The sequence below is a fragment of the Sorex fumeus genome, unplaced genomic scaffold (genome assembly GCF_029834395.1).
Source record: "Sorex fumeus unplaced genomic scaffold, SorFum_2.1 ptg000044l, whole genome shotgun sequence".
NCBI classification, from domain to species: Eukaryota; Metazoa; Chordata; class Mammalia; order Eulipotyphla; family Soricidae; genus Sorex; species Sorex fumeus.
In genome coordinates, this window is record NW_026606101.1 from 5,531,549 (window position 1) to 5,553,448 (window position 21,900).

The following is a 21,900-nucleotide window of genomic DNA, read 5'->3' on the forward strand; positions in this document are numbered from 1 at the left end:
TGCATCCTAGATCATCTCATGGTGTGACCCCAAAAAAAATAAAAAACTAAAGACATAGAAATATAAACTATAAGAAATGAAAGTAAAGAATTAAAAGTAATCTAAAGGTAATTATCTGGTTAAAAAAAAAAAAACAACCCTGCATAATTATTTTGGGATCACACCCAGCGATGCTCAGGTCTTAGTCCTGGTTCTGCACTCAGGAATAACTCCTGGTAGTGCTTGGGGCCCAGCAAAATACCAAGAGTATCCCGCCCACAAGGCAAAGCCTGGCAAGCTACCCGTGACATATTCAATATGCCAAAAACAGTAACAAGTCTCACAATGAAGACGTAACTGGTGACCGCTTGAGCAAATCGATGAATAACAGGAGGAGAGTACTACAGTGCAGTGCTACAGTGCTTGGGGGATGATACAGGATACTGGAGATTGAAACCAGGTCAGCTGCAGGAAAGGCAAGTGCCCTTCCTGTTGTGCTATCTCTCCAGCCCTACACTTTACTTTTGGAATGTGTTCAAGTAAGGCTGCTCAATAGAAAAATCAATACTATTATCACTTCAGTAATAACCAACAGAAACGTAGCAAGAAAACAATCTCATTCACAACATTAAAATCAATAGGAACTCTTAGGAAAAAAAAATCAGAAAGCCAAGAAGAGTCAAGAAAATTTTGAAGCCACCCCAGGGGGGAAAGGGTGCTGTCCCTCCGCCTGCCCCCCCCCCCCCCAGGACTTGGTGGCTGCCATCCACCAGAGGCCACTGGACAGTCAGGATTGGGCCTGCAGTGACAAAACACGTGGGGCCTCACGGGATGGGGGCAGAGCCCACCTTTTCCTCCCCATCCCAATGAGACCCCGAGTTGCCGCCCATGAATGGCCTCTCTGGCTCCTAATCAAGCTGCTTAATGGCCATGATCCCAGAGACTCAGAAACAAATCTTGGAACCCAGCAGGTTTTGGCAGAAATCCCTCCAGATTTAATTGTTAAAATTTCGGAAATATGTTATTCATAACCAGCAATAGAAAACAAATTGTCTGCTGTTGCCTTTTCGGATCTGAGCATTGGGGTAAAATCCCAGATAATAATGGTGGGTCTGGTGTCAAAATATTGAATGTAATCAAAGTAGAGAGAGAGTAATGTGAAAATCATCTGCCCCACAGGTAGGGAGAGGGTGTGGCATGGGGTATGTTGGGGTTTTTGGTGGTAGAGAATGGGCACTGGTGAAGGGATGGGTATTTCATTGTATGACTGACCAAGACTTAAACCTGAAAGCTTTGTAACTGCTCTCATGGTGATTAAATAAATAGATTTTTTTAAAAAAGGTGGAGTTTATGCCCAATTCAATCAGCCTAATCTGTGGCTGAATAAATAGCAGTACTCCTACATAAAAAAGAAAAAAAAAGAAAAAATTTTGAAAATGAGATAAAGGAAATTTGTCTTTTTAAATTATAAAATTTCTGCATAACATTAAGCTAGCTACAAGTAGTAGACCAACTATGCAGTCAATATAAAAAATAGAATGACAAATAAACTATACGCAAGAATATTTTTCAGGGTCCAGGGACATAGTTCAAAGGGCTGGAGCATACGCCCTGCTGTGTAATGCCCAGATTATTTTTTAATTTTTTTAAAGAGTTTATTTTAATGAATCACCATTGAGATGCAGTTACAGACTTACAAACTTACATGATTACGTTTTGGTCATACAATGTTGAGTATTCACCCCTCCACCCATGCCCATTCTCCACCACCAATGTTTCCAGTATCCCTTCTGCCATTGCGCCCTCCCCCCCCCCGCCGTCTCTGTGGCAGGCACATTCCCTCTTTCTCTCTCTCTCTCCTTCAATGCCCAGATTTTAATCCCTGTGACCTCAAGGCCTACAAGGTATAGCCCCAACCTACGCATGGGCAGCACTGTTTCACATCACGGCACTGTACCATTCTGCATATTTGGCAAGTACCACTGGGAGTGACCCTGGGGCTCCCTAGACATTGTTCACACTACCCACCACAAACAAAACAAAACAAGACATTCTAGTGAATCGAAGATGGAAATACATAAGGCGAAACCTAGGAAATCTTCCCAAGAAAATGAGAAATAGAAAAAATGCACACATGGCTGGGATGGGCAGGTGGTATTGGTGTAAACTGGTTCAAATAATTTAAAACCAATTTGAAAATACCAGGGGACTAGAAAGATAGTACAGGCGTACAGTACAGGACCCCCCCCCCCCCCCCGAACTGGATATGGCACTTCAAACCCAAGCACCACAGGGTGGTCCAGGTAACAGATGACAATGCAGAGGCCAAGAAGCAATGGATTCTCTAGTGCTCACATTGAACCACCAGCCAGACTAGTAAAAGGGGAAAAAAAAAAAAATCACAGAAGGACTTCTCAATAACCCATCACCCCAAAACAAACAAAACAAATTGGAAATGTTTTTAAATAATAAGTGATATTTCTAAGTCCAGAGGAATAGCATAGTGACTTAAAGCACAGGCCCTGCAAGCAAATGGTCTGTCATAAGGCCAAATCACCAGTGTCACTACAAGTCCCATGTATAATTCTGGCAGCTCTGCTGTCTACAATCCCTGATGACAGAAGTGATTTCCAGCCATACCAGTCAGAAGTGTGTTAGTACCACAACTGAAAGGAGAACACACTTTGAGGAGTAGAACCAGATGTGTGTGTAAATCCTGGTTATCTAGTAACATCAACAATGGGAAGGGGAGGGGAGAAGGAATATAAAGTTAGAATTATGGGAGAAAAAAAAAGGGCAAACCTTTCAGAGGTTAGCTCTATTCATCTATTTGTGTCTAAGTGTTAACATCTCTTTAAAAAAATAGAAAGAAAGATAAAAGATCTCTCCCATATGTGGGATAAAAAGAAACAACATAAGGGAAAAAGAATGCCAAAGTCATGAGAACTATAGAATTGAGTTTATATCTGAATGTGTAGGATGTTCCCAGGGATACTGGTGTAGTGGGTTCTCTGATGATGGCATAATCTTAAAATGACATATGCATAAAAAGTATAATAGTATTCTAAATACCAGTACTTCATTAAAAATGGCTTTACAAAAAAAAAAGATGAGAAAAAAGTAATTCATTCCATGTAACATTAATTTATCCCAGTATTGGTTATAAGAATAAGAGACTGAAACAACCTAAATATCAGTAATTAGCACATGACAGAATACTATGTATCAAATATAAAGAATTAAAGGTGTAACATCAAAAAAAAATTCTCAAAACCAAAGCTGAGTGAAGTTTCAGAATTTCAGTAATACACCTAATTCATAATAACACCTTTAAAACAACACTATTTTATATACATGCAAATATATATACTGTAAGTAAAAACACGAACATAGAAGGATCAAACCCATTAATTACTAATCTCTAGGGAGAGATGAATGGCACACCAGTGCTTTAGTGTGTTTCTCATAACACTCGTCATGAAATGAAGTAACCGAATAATACTAAAGACTGATACAAGCCAGATTGTGGGTTTGAGATTGCTCACTACATTATCTATTCTTTTTCTCTTTTTAATAAGGTGTACTCCCTGCAGTTGCTCAAGGGATGATATGTACCAGAAACTGATCTTGGGCCACACTTGAGCCATCTTCCACGCAGCCTTCCCTTTGTCCTACCAGGGGAATGTATACACTTGACTGGTGCAGAGAAATCACACAGTTACTGGCACTGGGGATCCTAGGAGGCAGCTGCCACAGCCAGACAGGTGCTATACCACTGAGGGCACCACAACGCTCCGTATCAATTCTTTAAGATAAGTGATTAAATATTTTTTATAAAGAATAAAACTTTATTTATTAATTTATTAATTTATTTATTTGCTTTTTGGGTCAAACCCGGCGATGCTCAGGGGTTACTCCTGCTCTGCAATCAGGAATTACTCCTGGCAGTGCTCAGGGGACCATATGGGATGCTGGGACTCGAACCCGGGTGAGCCACGTGCAAGGCAAACGCCCTACCTGCTATGCTATCACTCCAGCCCCAAGATAACTCATTAAATATTTTTAAAGTATCATTACAAATCTCAGGGCTGGGGAGGGAACTTGTCAGGGGTGTTGCCTTGGATGCAGAGACCCTGTGCTGGATCCCCAGTACTCCACAGGCCCCGACTCTGCTGCTTTCCAGCAACACTGCATGGCTGGGCACTAGTATTAAACCATCTGGCCCTGTTGGCCGAGCATCACCTGAAGTGGCCACAGTTTGTACACTGTTGGGGAACTTAAAAAAAATAATTATAATAAAAGCTCCAAAGCTACATCTAACTTAAGCTAAAAAGAATGCCTGTCCAAGTGCTGTCAAAGCCTGGCCTTTGAGCATTATCTCACTATTCTAAGTAGAAAAAAGGAAGAAAAAAAAACAGTGAAAAATGGCAGAAAACTGTAGAAATCAACTTTAATCCGCTATCCCCCCATCCCCCGCCCTGTACCAGTTGCCAAGCTTTAACCATCAGCATGGTCCTTAGCATCTCTAAACCCATAACTATAGTCTAGTACTCTGTGCTGGTTTCATTAGTACTTTTCATACCTGTCTTAGGATACTTTCCTTCATAAAGTTGTTCCTGATCTTTCCTAGAAATAACTGCTTTGTTTACCTAAAGCATTTAACATTTACATTCAGATAACAACTGAATTCTTACCCAGTCTTCTCCAGACAAATTTGTGAGAACTGAAACCACTGCTTACACACTATTGCAGATCTACAACTCAGCACTATCAGATGAAGAATGCAAAATGCTTCTTTAAACTGCTTGACTTTTGCCAACCAAGAGGATGACTTTTATACCTAATGATTTTTTACTTAGTTTCTGATTCTATATTTACTCTAGTTGAGAAAGCTTTTTTCCAAATTAACTGAAGGAAACACACAGGTGATATTTTTCTTTAGAACGCAGGATGATAAAAGCTAAAAAAGGTAGTTTGCTTTAGACACGACAGAGCCTTTTAAACTACGGTTTTTTATATCTTTATAGTTGTTTTAAAACCTACATCAAGATTAAGTTTATTTTGTTTTGCTTTAATTTTGGCAGTGCTCAGGGCTTATTCCTGACTCTGTGATCAGGGTTCAGTCCTGTTGGAGCTTGGGGAAACATCTGCGGTATGGGGACTCAAAGCTGAGTTTGACCACATGCAAGGCAAGTAGTTCGGCCCACTGTAATAACTCTCTGTCTCAAGACTAAAATCTTTGGTTCTAGTCCCTTGCATGGCAATAGTTACAGTCTAAACAGAACTAGCTCTTCTCACTATTTTGTGGGATCATTTCTCTTTTGGGTAAGGTCACATTTCTAGAGTATGTCTGAGGAAATTCCTAAGACTCTCCCAAGCAGGATATGCCTATCAAGAAAACTCAAACTTTCTCTCTTTTCAATTAGCATTACCAAGTAACCAAAATAGGCATAAAATAGTTTATGGTGCTACAGCATACATTAACCCAACGGTCCTGGTAGAAATCTATCAAGAGGAAACCTTAGGAAGCTGGAAGTTATGTTAAGACACTAGATACCAAAATTTCTTTCAGGAAACTGAATGTATACATTTATCACATTCTGGTCACAGATAGCTATCAATGTGAAGATAGGGAATACACCTACCTTGTTACAAAGACTAATTCTTAGAACCATGAAAACACAGTACCAGGCACATGTTGGAATTTTAGGAAATACCTGAATTAATAAACAAGGATTCATTCTTATACAGAAAACACATGCAGTCTTAGAGGTGTCAGCAGAAAATGCAAACCACTAAACATATCCGTCTTTTCTTCTTCTTCTTCTTCTTTTTTTGCTTTTTGCTTCTGGGGTCACACCTGGTGATGCTCAGGGGTTACTCCTGGCTTTGCACTCAGGAATCACTCCTGGCAGTACTCAGGGGACCATATGGAATGCTGGGAATCGAACCTGGGTTGGCCGCGCACAAGGCAAACGCCCTACCCGCTGTGCTATCATTCCAGCCCCATCTTTTCTTTTTGAGGGGAGGGTTTTAACTTGTCAAAGTGATTCTAGAGACCAAAAACCATCATATTTCAACAAAATGACAAGAGATTTTTTCACACTGACACAGCTCTCTGCAGTCTCTTACCTTGATTCGAGAGCTGGGGTTCAGCATGATGTATTTAATGGAACCTTGGATATTCTCTGTCCAGGAGACCAGCCAAGTAACCTTGTTATCATGTCGAACCTCTTTCCATTTATGTCCTGGAGGAGGAGAAGGAACCTTGGCATCTCTGTGGAAATAACAAGCAGGAGGTATGAAATAAAGAGAACAATATGACTATTAATGACCTGAAGTGGGTAAGTCTCCTAAGCCTACATTTCCAAGATTCCTAACCAGTGATGAGTATCTAAAAAACCACGTGGGTGGGGGAGGGGGGGTGGAGGAGTGGGGGGGGTGTTATACATTGAAATAATGATGGTCTGCAAACAATTTTCTGTAATGTGGGTAAACATTCCCACATTAATGCTATTCCCATCAGTAACAAAGAAAACCCTCCATTTTATCTTTGGCCCAAAGGATGAATTGTGCTTACTTGCTACAGTTGATGATTATATCTTCAGGCATAATTCGTCTCTTCAGCATGCCCATCTTCGGATGGTTGCCACGACCACGGAAAAGCCCAGGAGGTTCTATCTTGAAGTTGGCAATCCTCTCTCTGTGATTATCCATAATACAGAAGCCATATTCTTTCAGTAATTTTTCATTCTCCTCTTTGATTTTCTGTAAGACAGCAACGTTCTCAAAATAGATTCAAAGTGCTCTTTTCTATTCATATGTTCTTATCGTTTAGGAGAACTGGTCAAGATAGGGGAGAAAAAATATCTAAAAACAACCCAAAAAACCACTTACTTCAAACAAGAGGTCTTTTTATTTATTTGCTTTTCCCTTTCTTTCTGGCTTTTTGGATAACACAGGAGATGCTCAGAGGTTACTCCTGACTCTGCACTCAGGGGATTACTCAGTGCTCGGGGGACCATATGGGATACAGGGGATTGAACCCAGGTCAGTTACTTGCAAGACAAACATCCTACCCCTATAACTGCAAAATAAAAATTGTGTTAAATGATACATGTGTTTAAGAATGTTACTAAAATAGTTCTAAATATAATTCTATTTCATTTATTCTGGTAGGGGAGAGTGACAGTCCAAGGGTATTAGGCCACACCCAGCAATGCTCAGGCGTCACTCACAGCAGTGCTCAGGAACCATGAAAGGTAAGCATCTTACCCACTGTTCCATTGTACTATTTCTCCAATCTTTAAATGCAATTTCAAAAGTATGATTTTGTAGGCCTGGAGGTATAGTACAGCTAGTAGAGCATTACCCTTACACAAAGAAACGAGTTCAAACTCCATCATCCCATAGGGTCCTTCAATCCACCTAAGCATCACCAGGAATAACTCCTGAGCATCACCCCGCGTGGCTCAGAAACAAAACAAAAAAATACTGCTTTGTCTATTACAGTAAAATTAAGAGTTAAAATGCAAGATAAAAAGAGTCTCTGATTAGGTCTCAGGAAGAACTTTTCATGAAGAACATCTCGATGTGTTCTAATAGATTCTAGAGCCCTTTGGTATAGGGCACTGCACATGGGTTTGCAGGCTTCAACAAATCTGTCATGAATGCTTAGTACATGAGTACCGTGGTACATGAGTACATGTTGTCCACGTTGCACAAAAAGGGTATGATTTTAACACTTCATTAACATCATCTACTTAGGGACAAATTACAATTTAAGTCCTGTTGCTTTGTAGAGTCAAAACTTGTTAAGTCACAAGTGTCCTTGGCAAGTGTTGTGAAAAGGTAGTATTTAACTTTGTATCACTAATTCAAAAAGTACCAAAGGATTCTTAAATTAAACAAATTTCTAAAACAAATGAAGAGACAGCTCAAGTATCAGGTCCACACTACAAGCACTGCTGGCAGTAGCCCCAATACATATTTAAAAACAACAAATAGCATTTAAGAGGATTTGTTCAGTTCAAATCTGTGTTCTTCCATGGTCAACTGTCTTCTTGGCTTTAAGTATGTTACAACTACTCTACTTAGCTAGTGTTATAAGACAGCAGCCACAGATAGTGTGTTTAAATATGTGTTAAGTCTCTCTTTTGGGACCACACCCAGTGGTGCACAGGGCTTACTTCTAGCTCTGTGCTCAGGCAACACTCCTGGCTCTCTGTGCTCAGGAATCACTCCTGGTGGGGCTTGGAGAACCATATGGAGTGCCAAGAATTGAACTGAAACTAGCTACGTCCAAAGCAAGCATTCTACCCATTCTACTATCTTTCAGCCTTTGGGTTAAAAGTTTTGAACAAAACAGACCGTCTATGGCTGGAGATAGTACAATGGGTACGGTGCTTGCCTTACATGTGGCTGACCAGGCTTCGATAACCAGCATCCCCTAGAGTCCCCTGCGCTCACCAGGAATAATTCTAATTCCTGAGCACAGAGCGAGGTGTAACCCCAGTGCTGGGTGTAGCCCAAAAATAAATAAATAAATAAAACAGAAAAACAGGCAGTCTAGGTTGCCTATAGAAAATATCCCAAGTGGAAACTAACAGGATTATTTAGACGTGAAAATGCCCAAGGATACTTCTATCCTTCTATCCAGAAACAGATGAAGATGGTTTGATTCTAGAATAAAGCAAAGAACAAGTAAGTAGATGGTCAGGATTATTTTATCTGCATTAAATTTCTAATTCTCAAAGGCGCACTGTGGGAGCAGGCCTGCCCATCCTTAGAATTAATAGAATTATATTACTGCAGTTACTGACTGGGTTCAAGTGGGTGGAATTAATCCCAAGGTTTGTAAAATGAGCTACTAACAAAGTAGTTATTCGCAATTTTCAGTCTATATAAAATCCGTAGAAAAACTTTACTAGGCTGAGAACCCTAAATCTTAATATAGTGTCATATGAAATCACTGAAGTTGTATTGAAAGAGTCAGGAAGAAGAAAATAAGTGAACTAGTCACTATTCCAACACTCTACAAAGGTTAAGGAAATTCTGTAATACCTGTTTTTCTTCCTTGCTCATCTGCTTCCGAGCCTCAGACTGAGCTTTGAAATATTGGCTCATCTGGTTAAAATCACATTTGCTTAAGTTGGTGATAATATTCTTCTCTTCATTAGTCATTTCCTAGTTAAAAGGGGAGATAGAAGAAAGTAATTACAGTTATAAACTCCTGAATTTTCCTGAGATTATGCAAAGCACTGTATTTTTCAAAGGTGTCTGAAGAGAAGACCAATCTAAAATTTGTCTTTGGAAAAAAAAACTGTTCTATTACTCATTCTATATAAAATATGCAATAGGAAAATGTTAAAATGACTACTTTAAACACAACTCTAATAATGTGGTTTCTTGAGTTCCTTGGCACACTGCCATAATCTCCTAGGCCCAGGAGTCTCACAGGTAGAGAAACATGTTTACATCACATTTAATAATGAAAATATATTTCCATACTTGTTTTCTCAGAAATATTATCCTCTTCTATTCATCTATTCCTATTTCCAGAGCTATTCAGGAGGCAAACTGCAAACCAGGCTGTCCATATCATTCAAACTGAGAATAATAAAAGACTGTTTATCACCTAGGTAGGGCCAGGGATAAAGCTCTGCAGTAAAGCACTGCATGTGTGAAGCCCTGGCACCGAAGGGTTTTTTTTTTAAAAAAATGGTACAGGCAATACTGGCTCTGTGGTTTCAAGAACAGTGAGTATCTAAAGCAAATAAGCAAGAGTCAGAGAGAATGAGACATTATAACATCTCTCTTGCTAACAGCAGACAGAAAAAGTCCTTCAGGGGTAAAACTTCTTTTTACTTCACTGGGAGTTAAGGTTTTCTGTTTGATCTATCTGAGAAACTCTCTTCTGCAGCCAAGAGAGCTGGCAAAAGAAAGTAAGTATTCTTGTTGGATAAAAACCAAGTAAACAAAAGTCCCATAATTTTCAACACAATAAAACACAAACTTTTTATCAGGGAATATTTTTTTTTGTTTCTTTCTTTTTTTTTTACAGTTGTAGATTTACAATTTTTTGTGCTTGGGTTTCGATTATACAATGATCAGATACCCATCCCTCCACCAGTGTCCATTTTCCACCACCATGGATAATATCCCCCCACCCCCATCCCCCCCCATCCCCCCCGCCTCTGTGGCAGGGCAATCCTATCAGGGAATATTTTTATAAAATTACTTAATTACTTAGTAGCTGATTAATATTTGCAAGGTGCAATACATGAACTACAATACCTTTCTCCAGTCTTTAAAGAAATTTTTTCTAAATATTTCCTTAGTAGTATATTCATGGTCGAGCATTTTTGCAAAGAACGTAGCTACTTCTTCTGCTTTGGGGCTCAGCTTCATGACTTTACCTAGAGGGAAAAGTGGTACCAAAGAGTGAGGCGTAGTATTGATGTTCTCAGTATAAACACTGAGCTTTGGATACCTCTTCCATAATAATGTTTTCGCTTCTTCCCAAGGTCTGGTAATATATGATAATACAACAAAAACAACATAGTGCTTTTTAGTCTATTTGTCCAAATTCTTGTTCTCATTACCTTGATCTCTCTCTCTGGAGTCTATGACAGTAAATTTTTCCCAAGTGTCTGCTCAAGATCAGTGGGGGAGTGTGAATATGTGTGTGTGGGGGGGGAGGGTGAGGGGGACAGGGGGTGGTAGGAATGCTCAGCAGTCACGTTCTTTTTTCCTTCAACACAGTTTTATTAATAACTCCAATAGTTTTTGGAAAGCAAATTCTCAGAGCCTACTATTGCTGTAACAGCCTCTTTTCTTTTTTCTTTTTAGATTTTGATTAATGAAACACCATGAGGTACAGTTGTAGATATACAAATTTTTGTGCTTGAGTTTCAGATACACAATGATCAAATACCCATCCCTCCACCAGTACCCATTCTCCACAACCCTGATCCCAGTATCCCTCCCACCCCCCCACCCCCCGTGCTCCCCATCCCACCCTGCCTCTGTGGTAGGGGGCAGGGCATTCCCCTTTGTATAACAGCCTCTTTTTCAAGAGGAGGAATAGGGCCAGAAGTAGAAGAAAGAAATTGCGGGTTAAAGAAATAGGCATCATTCTTTTTTAATGCCAGGTGGGTGGAATATCAATATCAAATATACTTATATCAGACAAATTCCAGATATTGCAAACGAAAGTTTAAATGAGGCTTTTCTCTAGAACCATGTGACTCAAAGTGTGGTCCACAGATAGTGATTAACAGCACCACAAACACGTTTCTCAGAAAAGGATAACCTCAGGACCCACTCCAAACCCACCAAATCAGTAACTGTATTCTTTAGGAGCCAGGTGGCTTGTCTGTACACGACCATTTAAGATATACTGCTCTGAAACACTGGCACTAAGAGGAGGCCTCTTTCAGGAAAAAAGATGCATCCAAGAGCACTGAGGTTCCTGACATTCTTTGCTGTGTTTAATAAAGCCTACTTAGTCTAAAGAAATCCTGAGCTTACATAATGCTAACTGGTAAAGAAAATCTAAATGGGTTTTGTGTACCTTAATTAGTTAATAAAGCATAAATGAAAAGTAGTTAGAAATGTAATCTACTTTTCAAATAGAGTCGTTTTAATAATGCTCTTATGGCTAATTTCCAGTTTTTCTTGAAAATGATGGCGTTTCCAACACCATCTGGAACTTAATCATAGCACAGTAACAGCTTTTAGCTTATATGAAGTGAGGTTAAATACTATTCCACTGCCTTACTATTACACAGGTATTAGTAATTCACCTAGGGTTTTCAAAGGCATAGAAACGCGAAACATGTGGAGTTCATGCCCAATTCAATCAGCCTAATCAATGGCTGAATAAATAGCAATATTTCTACATTAAAATAAAAAAAATTTAAGAAATAATAGAAAAGCGAAACATGCATTTCAAAATTCAAAATATCTTACAATAGTTGGGAAGTTAACTGTTCTCACTACAGAGACATAAGGAATTATAGTTGCACAAAACTCAAATTGTCAAGACTGATAAAACAAATGGCTTGGAACTCATAATAACAACAGGTGGCGCTACTTCACTCTATTAACCCAGCAAACTACTTCCAGTCTGAAAGTCACTGAACAGGCTTCCCAGGGTTTCATAATTCTCCCACAAAGGCATGACCCAGAGTTACCAGTAAAGTTATAACATGCTTTGAATACAGAAGAAAAATACTGTGTTGCTAAGAATAAAATGCAAGAATGTAAATATCAAGAGAATTTGAAGGAGAAAAAAAAAAGACAAAAGACTGAGTAACCTGACTGAGAGCTGTCCCAAAAGACTATATTTTGATGATTATTTTAAATGCGCTGTCATAAGACAAAATGACAATTCCCAGCAGCCGTGCTGTGGGAGGATGACTTGAAGGTTCCTGGCAATGGTAGTAGCACTTTGTGGAAAATGACAGAGCACCAGAAGAGGAAGCTAAGCCAGATCTGAAAACTGAAGCAAGGAAGCAATTCACCGATTTAGTCAGCCTGTGCCTTCTCCCCTGACCAGCAGGTAGTCTGCAGGGCAACTTAATGTATTTACTTAGAATAAGAAGTCAAATATGCCATTTATATTGTACAGCAGGAGTTTACATAAAGGGAAGAAATCCCAGAGGAAAGAACAACAGGAAAAGTGCTAGAGGTTCTGGGGTTGTAATTCCTGTAATACAGGACTATGAAAGAAAAGGAAGAGACCCTGGCAACTGGTCATGAACAGCTTGGGCCCCAACTTCCCATCTTGTGAAGAAAAATTCAAAGGCTGGGTTGTCTTGCATTTCTACGAATCACTTTGAACCTGGAATTAAGGTTTTACCAGAGAAGTTCCTGTTAAACTCAGACTGGGGCTAAGACTTCACTTTTACAACTGTCTTCCTTCTTCCAAGGTTCTAGGCTCTTTCTCTACATTAAAGTTTTGACTTCTGAATCCTACTGGTAATCTCCAGGAATGACTCACTGAAATGATAAATGCTATAACCCTGTTCTGAAGTGACAGGCAACATAGATCAGAATGCTTTTCTGATACTAGTACTTGTCATTCAGACTATGGGGTCCTCCTAGTCTGAATACAGGCATACTGAAAAGTTTTAATAAACAAAATTTAACTTGCCTAGTTTGACATGTTCCTCATTGTGTGTGTATACGTATGTGTATATATATACACACATACATATACACACACACATATATACACACACACACACAGGACCTATCTTTTCCATATAAACTACTATCTTTATATACAATCATGGTTCTGAAACCTCTGTTCACTACTAACACTTTTCAGTTTTCCTACTCTTTCTCAAAGTTGTTCAACCACTTGGTTCAAAAGTATCCAATACCACTCTGTAACTATTAAGTGAGTCCAAGACTTACTCTTGTGAACCTTAAGCACAAAAGAGTCTGAGGAACAAAACTGTAATCATTTCTGGATAGCCTCTTGGACTGTGGGAGATCAGCTGAGCATTAACAGTCTGCTACATTGCCAGTAGGAGGAATGTTAACGACATTCAAACCCTTCAATCCAAGGATAGAAGTACCAATGACAGTAATTTTGAGGATTCTAAGAAAATTAGCCAGAACCTTTCTTAAAAGTAGTTCTTAGAAGCTGGTGGCAAACTCTTCAATACTCAGATACTAGTACTATTTCGAGTGATGGGCAGCTTATCAACTTTCAGTCTATCATTAAAATAAAATACTATAATTTTAAGTAAACTTTGCTATTAACTCCCAGAGAGTAATTCCCAGAAATGCAATTCAGGTAAGAATGTTTAGCTGTGTTACATGTGTAAACAATATATTTACACATATGTTCTAAGTCATGTAAAATATGACTTCTTTGGAGACTATGCAGATACAAGACATTAAAAGCACGTTTCACACAGTGCTTTTTCACCTTTCAAGCAGGGCCTTTAAGAGCTGAATAAATACCTAATGACCTTTTCCCAAAACCATACAATGGCAATGAAATAAAGTGGATTATATAGCACCAGAATCTTCTACATTTTCTATTCCTAAGTTGCCATAAACTGGACAACTCTGGAACAACTCACCATCATAGTAAAACTTGACACTCTCTGGAAGAGGCTCATATGGTGGAGCAAAAACAGGACCTTTATGCTCTAGGAATTTCCACTTGATGCCTTCAGGATAGCGCTCCTCCTCCCACCTTCAAAAGACAAGGTTCAACCTCATTTAGTGACACTTCATTCACCTAATGTAGCGAATACCACCTATTAAATGCCAAAATAATTGTGCACTCTACTGGTTAGTGCTCTAGAATGACACTAGCCTCAGAACTGAGGCCTGATGAAAATAATTAGCATCCTTTCTTTTAAAAAAAAAGTCAAGAGACTTTTTGACTTTTGTATTAGTGAATTACTAAATATATCAGATTGATAATTATAATATTATACAGTTATATGTAATGTAATAATTTTATCTTACTAGGTGTAATGCTCATAAGAGGAAAATGTATTTCAACAGTTTAGAGAATGAGTGATCAACAGATGAGGTTTATGGAAACAGAAACATGTTCTGCCAAAATGGGATAGTAGCAAACCACAACGGTGTACACGAAAAGAGGTATTATTTGTATTATTAGTACATATGATTAGGTCTCCTGGAAGTAAAAACATAAAGTAAAGGTACAGAAGGAAATAACCTTATGAAAAGAGTGAACAAAAAATAGTCAATAGTTCACTGGGGGATCTATTAAGTTTATGGTATTTATAATGTTTCTAGAGCAGGCCACCTTTAAAACTATTTTTTACTCACAACCTTGAGGGGGAAATAAAATCTGGGTTTTTTTCTTTTGCCTAAAACATGTTTACATAATACCAGGCATACAGACATATAAATTAAATATACTAATCAAAATTTACTGATAATGAATCATTAAGAAATTTCTTCTTAAATATTTTCAGATTTTAAGACTCTATTCAATAATGAGACCCCATATGATGCTGCAATCCATAACTAGGCTTCAATCTAAAAACTCAGCAGCAGCAATTTTATTGTTAAAGCCACACACACTCATGATGAAACCTCATACACACAAGACAATGTGTGCTCTACTATAGTCCCCACTCTCAGCAGAAATAGCTTTTTAGATGTATTTTAGATGTATTAGCCAAAAATATTTGGCTTATAAACAAGACATACAGAAAAACAAAACACAATGAAAAACCATATGTCCATCACTTAAGATGCATCCACTAATGTCATTTTTATGCCGAGTCAGTTCAAAGTAAACTGCATATTTATGACATTTCACCATTAAATATTTCCACAACTATTTCTATAAAATAAATTTTAATCTCATATAGTTATCACAGAGGTAGGGCGTTCGCCTTACAAGCAGCCAACATGGCCGACCCGAGTTCGATTCCTCCGCCCCTCTCGGAGAGCCCGGCAAGCTACCGAAAGTATTAGATATGCCAAAACACAGTAACAACAAAATCTCCAATGGAGACGTTACTAGGCCCGCTCGAGCAAAGACGATCAACGGGAGGGCCTTTACCTTTACCTTTACAATTATCAATCTAATATATTTAGTAATTCACTAATACAAAGACACAAATCTCCCTGATTACATACAAAATATACTTCAGGATAAGATTCACTGAGTTCAACACAATGCAACTGGTAGTGTCTTCTACTTAATACAAGGAGGGTTCTGGAATTACAAAAGTGACCTCTCCATCCTCTTCATACAGATAGAATATTCAATACTTCATGTATTTTAACTTTCACCACTCCCACCTTAAAATCTAAGGCCCATCATGCAATATTCTATTTTCTATCATTTCGCAAATCCAGTATTTTACATCAAGTTCAAAACAGTTAAGTATTACATAAAACACACAGTGCTCACTATAAAACCAAAACCACATATGGTCCAATGATTTCTTGCTGAGTGTCATAGTCATTAAATGAAGAAAGGATAATCTTTTCAAAAAACAATGCTGTGAGGCAGGAGCAGCAGGTAGGGTGCTTGCCTTGCACTTAGCCAACCTAGGTTCAATCCCTGGCATACCATATGGTGCGAAGCCCTGCCAGGAGTGATTCCTGAATGCATAGCCAGTAAGTAGTAAACCATAAGCACCCCTGGGTGTGCCTATCCCCCCCCCAACCCCCCAAAGTAAAACAGTGATGGGAAAACTGTGCAAAAGACTGAAAATGCCTCATTACTCTGTATTAAAAAATAAACTCAAAATAAATCAAAGAGCTGAAACTATGAAACTCTTTAAAGAAAAAACACAGTAAAACGTTCATGACACTGGATTTAGCAGTAACTTTTCAGAGATGATAATACAACCACAAAAGAAACATTAAATTCGACAACAAAATAACTGTTCTTTGTTTGAAGAGCAATCCAGACTAAAAAGGGAACCCACAAAATATCTGCAAAAATATCTCAGTATTTCCCAGAGGTTGGGAAACAGTCTCTAGAATTGGGGGAGAAAGCGGGTGTGTTTTCTGTTTGCTTAAAGACAGTAGACTGGGAGAACAGGAAGACATGCTGAGTTGTTCTGCTTCTTTTTCTGAAAAGGAGGCAGTAGGTGAAGTAAGTATGGGAACCTCCAATCTGCCCAATAAGGGGTTAATATCCAGAAACCATAAGGAATGACAATTCAGTAATAATAACAACCCAATTAAAAGACAGGCAAAGTACAAGAATATACATTTCTTGCTGCCCAAGATCTATAAGCAGCCAATAAGCCCATTAGAAAAGATGTTCACTAATCATTAAGATAATTTAAATAGTCATCTTAAATAAATTTATCATGATAAATTTATCACATCTCTTAAATTCTGAGATATCACTTCCACCCATATACATGGATGGCTTTTTTAGGCCAAAAAGAGAAAATTTATAAAACAGAGTGGCTAAATGAGACTACAAATAAACTTCAATTTTTGGACCCTCCTCATAGGACACTGCTGAATTCATTATTCAGTACATACACTGATGCAAATAGTATGTTAAGTTCTTCAAAAGCAAGCACAGGGGGCTGGAGCAATAGCACAGCAGGTAGGGCGTTTGCCTTGCACACGGCCGACCCGGGTTCGATTCTCAGCGTCCCATATGGTCCCCTGAGCAACGCCAGGCGTAATTCCTGAGTGCAGAGCCAGGAGTAACCCCCTGAGCATAGCCGGGTGTGACCCAAAAAGGGAAAAAAAAAAAAAAAAAAAAAAGCAAGCACAGAATTTTCATGTAATCCAGCAATTTCAATTCTAGAAATATTCCCCCTCAAACTTTAAGCAAGTATTCAAAATCTTTCTTACATTCAAACACTCAATTCACACTAGCAAAAAAGAGAATTAAGAATCTATTAACAGATGAATCGACAAAATGTGGTCCCGCATAGAATGGAATATTCTTCAGTCTTAAAAATGAATAAATTCTAGAATTTGGATCAGTGCTGGATTAATCCCCAGCTCTGCATAATCCCTGAACCTTACCACCAGAGTCCCTGGTACCACAAACAACAATAGGAAAATTCTGACACATGCTACAATATGGATAATCCTTTAGAAAGTCTTCGTTAAACCAATCACTAAATGATATATGTGGCATTTTATAAAGGCACAAAAAAATGGTAGTTGCCAATGGCTAGAAGAGATGAGAGAAAAGAGTATCAGTTTTATAAAATGAAGAGTTTGAGTGCTCATTTACAATGGTCACACAATAAAGTTAAAGTTACCACTACATGATAGTATCACTTAACCATGCTAAGAGTTGGTAAAGTTTTAATGCATTTTACCACAAAATAATGTTTTTATACCTTAGATTCAATCAAATCTTTACATGAAAACAGTAAAAGTCTATAGCTAGCCTCCTTCATTGCTATCAAACTGGTAGAACTGGGGTTGAAGAGAGAATTCAAAGGGTTGAGCACATGCTTAAGCAGCAAGAGACCCCTATTTGACTCCCAGGACCACATAAGGTCCAATGAATACCACCCCAGGAGTAACTCCCAAGCAGGAGTAAGAGTAGACAGAACTTGAGCGCAGCTGGGTGTGGGTCAAAAACAAAACTGCCAACACCTCCAACCCAGATCGAAAGGTCTACATGCAGGAAATCACCCAAAGCCCAATTACCCTTTAAACAGAACTGAGAGAGATACATAGGTAAACTATGCAGGCATTCACGTACACGTGATATATTAACTTTATCTGTGGCAGAGTGACTGCAAAGGAGTTAGAATGTCATACTTTCCCTTATCCTGGGACTTTATTCCACTCCTCTCTTATCATCTTTAGCATTTTAAAAATTCGTTTTTCTGGTTTTCTGCCACACCCAGCAGTGGGTATTCAGGACTTATTCTTGGCTCTGTATTCAGGGTTCACTCCTGATGAGCTTGGGAGATCGGGGGTGCTGGGAATCGAACCCAAGCTGGCTGCATGCAAGTTAAGTTGTTCAGCATTTTTAAATTAAGAACTCAAACTTGTTTTATTTCCCCCTGTTTCTAGTTCCCGAAAACGTACAGGAACTTTTTTACCACTTAAATTAAGAGGGCTTGGAGAGCTAGTTCAGGAGGTAAGGTGCTTTCCATGTAGCTGACCCAGCCTGTGGCACTGCATATGGTACCCCAAGTATTGTCAAGTGTCAATTCAGAGGGCAGAGTCAGGAATGGCCCTACGCACTACTGGGTGTGGATTGAAAACAACCCCCTGCCCCCACCAAGCCCTCCAAATGAACAAATTAGAGATCTACTAAACTGTGAATCATTTGATAATAAATCTTAAACAGAAAAATAGATAATATAATCAAATCAATAACAATTATTGTAAAAATATAAACAGTATTACTGGTCATTTAGGCCTCATTTAGGCTTCCATAATAACTTTCAAGTACTGTCAAGTGTCAATTCAGAAGGCAGAGTCAGGAATGGCCTTACGCACCACTGGGTGTGGATCGAAAACAACCCCCTGTCCCCATCAAGCCCTCCAAATGAACAAATAAGAGATCTACTAAACTGTGAATCATTTGATAATAAATCTTAAACAGAAAAATAGATGATATAACCGAATCAATAACAATTACTGTAAAAATAGAAACAGTAATACTGGTCATTTAGGCCTCCATAATAACTTTCAAACGAAACTTAGAAAACCAAGCAGGCACTGTCAGTTTGATTACAAAATCTTCAGAGGGGGCAGTGAGAGACGAACAAGACTGTTCAAGTGGGAAAGTAAACATCATGTTATCAAGCTGCCTTATAGCTGACAAGCACTGTACACTACAAGGTAAAATACATTACTTTCTGGAATCAAAGTATGTATTAACTTTCTGAAATAATGTCTAAAATCAAGGACGATTTCTTTGGATTGAGGATTACATCAATCTGTATTACTCAAATTTCTTATCACTGTTACTATTCCACAAATTTCTTATTACTATTACTAATTGTATTCATAAACATTGGATTTCCAACACTAATTCTATACATTACTGTTACCCATGTTTTCCTTTGCTTAAAAAAACTCAAAACTACTTTAAAGTCACACCTATGATTGTTTGATAATGCAATCCCAACACTCCATATAGACCCCAAAGATGGCCAAGTTATCACTCCTGAGCACAGAATCAGAAATAGTTATTGGCCACCACAAGGTATGCCCCCAGACCCAATATTATTTAAAAAATAAAGCCCCGTCTAACATCAGGAGTCTCCCAGATACATATGTAAGTTTAGAATAAATAGGAAACCTCTACCCTAATAATTGAATACAGCACAAAGCATAGCTGAAGCCCCATAAAAATTTTCAGCATCTAGACCATCACTACTTATAACATTGATACTATAAAGAAAATCTGATTGAATAAAGAAACCCTTACAAAGAAATCTTGACTTTTTCCATCCCTACAATCACCAAAGCGGACAATAAATATCAAAGTGCAAAGTGGTATAGAAGGGCAGGACAAACAATTCTGCAAGTGTGTGTGTGTGTGTGTGTGTGTGTGTGTGTGTGTGTGTGTTGGGGGTGGGTGAGGTCTGGTAATGGGGGTAAGTGAATAGTAAAACAACCTATACATTTGCCATGCTGATAGCGTATGTGATTAAAAAAGTGGAAGTACTTGCAATTTAGTTCCCTGATGAGTCACTGAGGATTTTCCCACTGACTTCAGAAGGTAACAGGCAGAACCGAGAGAAAAAAAAACTAAGGTATCCACTGGGACCATGACTATTTTTTATTTTAAAAAGTAGAAGTGGGGCTGGAGTGATAGCACAGTGGGCAGGGTGTTTGTCTTGCATGCAGCCGACCCAGGTTCAATTCCCAGCATTCCATATGGTCCCCTGAGCATGGCCAGGAGCAACTCCTGTATATCGCCTGGTGTGACCCATAAAGGAAAAAAAAAGTATACCATCATCAGAACTGTGCTTAAAAAATATACAAAGTGGGCTGGGGCACTAACTCAAAGGGCCAGGCATGCATAGGACCCTAAATTCAATGCCCATCATGACCTTCTTGAAAAGTACCAGGTGAAGGTATAGTGGTCCCCACTACTACTTGAAGAAGTTCTCATCAAAACTTATATTCTTAATGTTTATTAATCAGAATTAACAGAAGCATGTACTGGAAGCTGATTATTCACCTACAAGTGGCAACACTGATGGAAGCAAAAGTGGGCTATTAGACCTAATTTTACACCCAAAGCCAGACCAGAATATTCTGAACCAGAATAAAAATAAATTGCTTCAGGACTTAATAAAAGCAAAGGTTCCAAAGGTGGGAAAACATCAGGGAGTCACTAATGACAAGGAAGCAAACTTTTTCATGTAACATTTACTGAGCACCCACCACAGAACCCCAAGAATCCTACGAGACTGGTGCATTATTAACTCATCATTTTCCTGACTACCGTTACAATCCCAAAACCTTTATACAAATTAGTTTCAAAGAAAAGAATGACATAAAAATGAGGCAAGTAAAGACAAGTTTTTTGTTTCCTGACTCTAATCTCTTGAAAGGCCCATAACTCCTTTCACTGATTTTCTGTTTCTACACTTTCCTCCTAACCCCACATGTTCTCAATAATATCAGGTGATAACTGTGCTGGCATCTCTGCCACTGAGCTCTGCTCCTCTCCAGAATCTCCCAAGTCTTAAACCTTTCCCCTTTCTCAAAGGTGCCGGGGACATAATAGCTCACAGCTACAAAAGTCACAGATACAAGTCTATGCTTCTATATATCCAACTACACAGAATAGTTACCTCAAAGCTGCAAAAGGAAAAAGGAATAAAGAGCCAAAAGAATTTGTCATATTTTCTGATTCAGAACTCAGGATTATTTCCTTTCCAACATAAATAAAAATCATATTGATGAAAATTTTAAAGACTATATTAAATATGCTTATTTCAAATTTCAAAACAAAGCTTAAATTAAACCATATTAAATATGGTTTAATATTTAAACCACAGTGTGAACCTCTAGCAGTATGTGAGGGAAACAATGTGTTAAAAAAAAAAATCTTCTACCTAAACACACTTCTCAAAAAGCAATCCCTGGAGCAACAGAACCTGAGAATTGGTCTACGGAACTGAGTTTACCAGGGTGGATGGTGTTTGAAATCGAGAGGTCCATGGAGGAAGTTGATATTAAGGGGTGTGTGTGGGTGTTGAAGCAATAGGTATATAAACTCTATCATTGACATATCACTAACAGTATTGTAAATCATGAACTGATGTCCAGTAAAAACTTCATAGAGAAGGGGAAAAAGTAACCTTTGGGGGCAGCTAGTGTGCATGTCTGTCACTCCCCCTTGCCCTCACACCAGTCCACAACACAAACCTCTGTCCTCCCCAAACCTTTACTAAATATCTTTGCTCCCATAACGAACAATATTGTATGATGTTCTAA

General features: G+C 38.6%; 1 protein-coding gene across 1 annotated transcript in view; it reads right to left on the reverse strand.

Moving 5' to 3' along the window:
- TOP1 (DNA topoisomerase I) overlaps positions 1-21,900 on the reverse strand; it is a 103,311-nt gene that overhangs the window by 17,003 nt on the left and 64,408 nt on the right. Inside the window, exons 9-13 of the mRNA XM_056121434.1 lie at positions 14,082-14,197; positions 10,276-10,397; positions 9,043-9,165; positions 6,560-6,747; positions 6,112-6,256 (exon numbers count right to left, since the gene is read on the reverse strand). Of these exons, the coding sequence (XP_055977409.1) occupies positions 6,112-6,256; positions 6,560-6,747; positions 9,043-9,165; positions 10,276-10,397; positions 14,082-14,197 (694 nt within the window). The remainder of the gene's footprint in view (positions 1-6,111; positions 6,257-6,559; positions 6,748-9,042; positions 9,166-10,275; positions 10,398-14,081; positions 14,198-21,900) is intronic.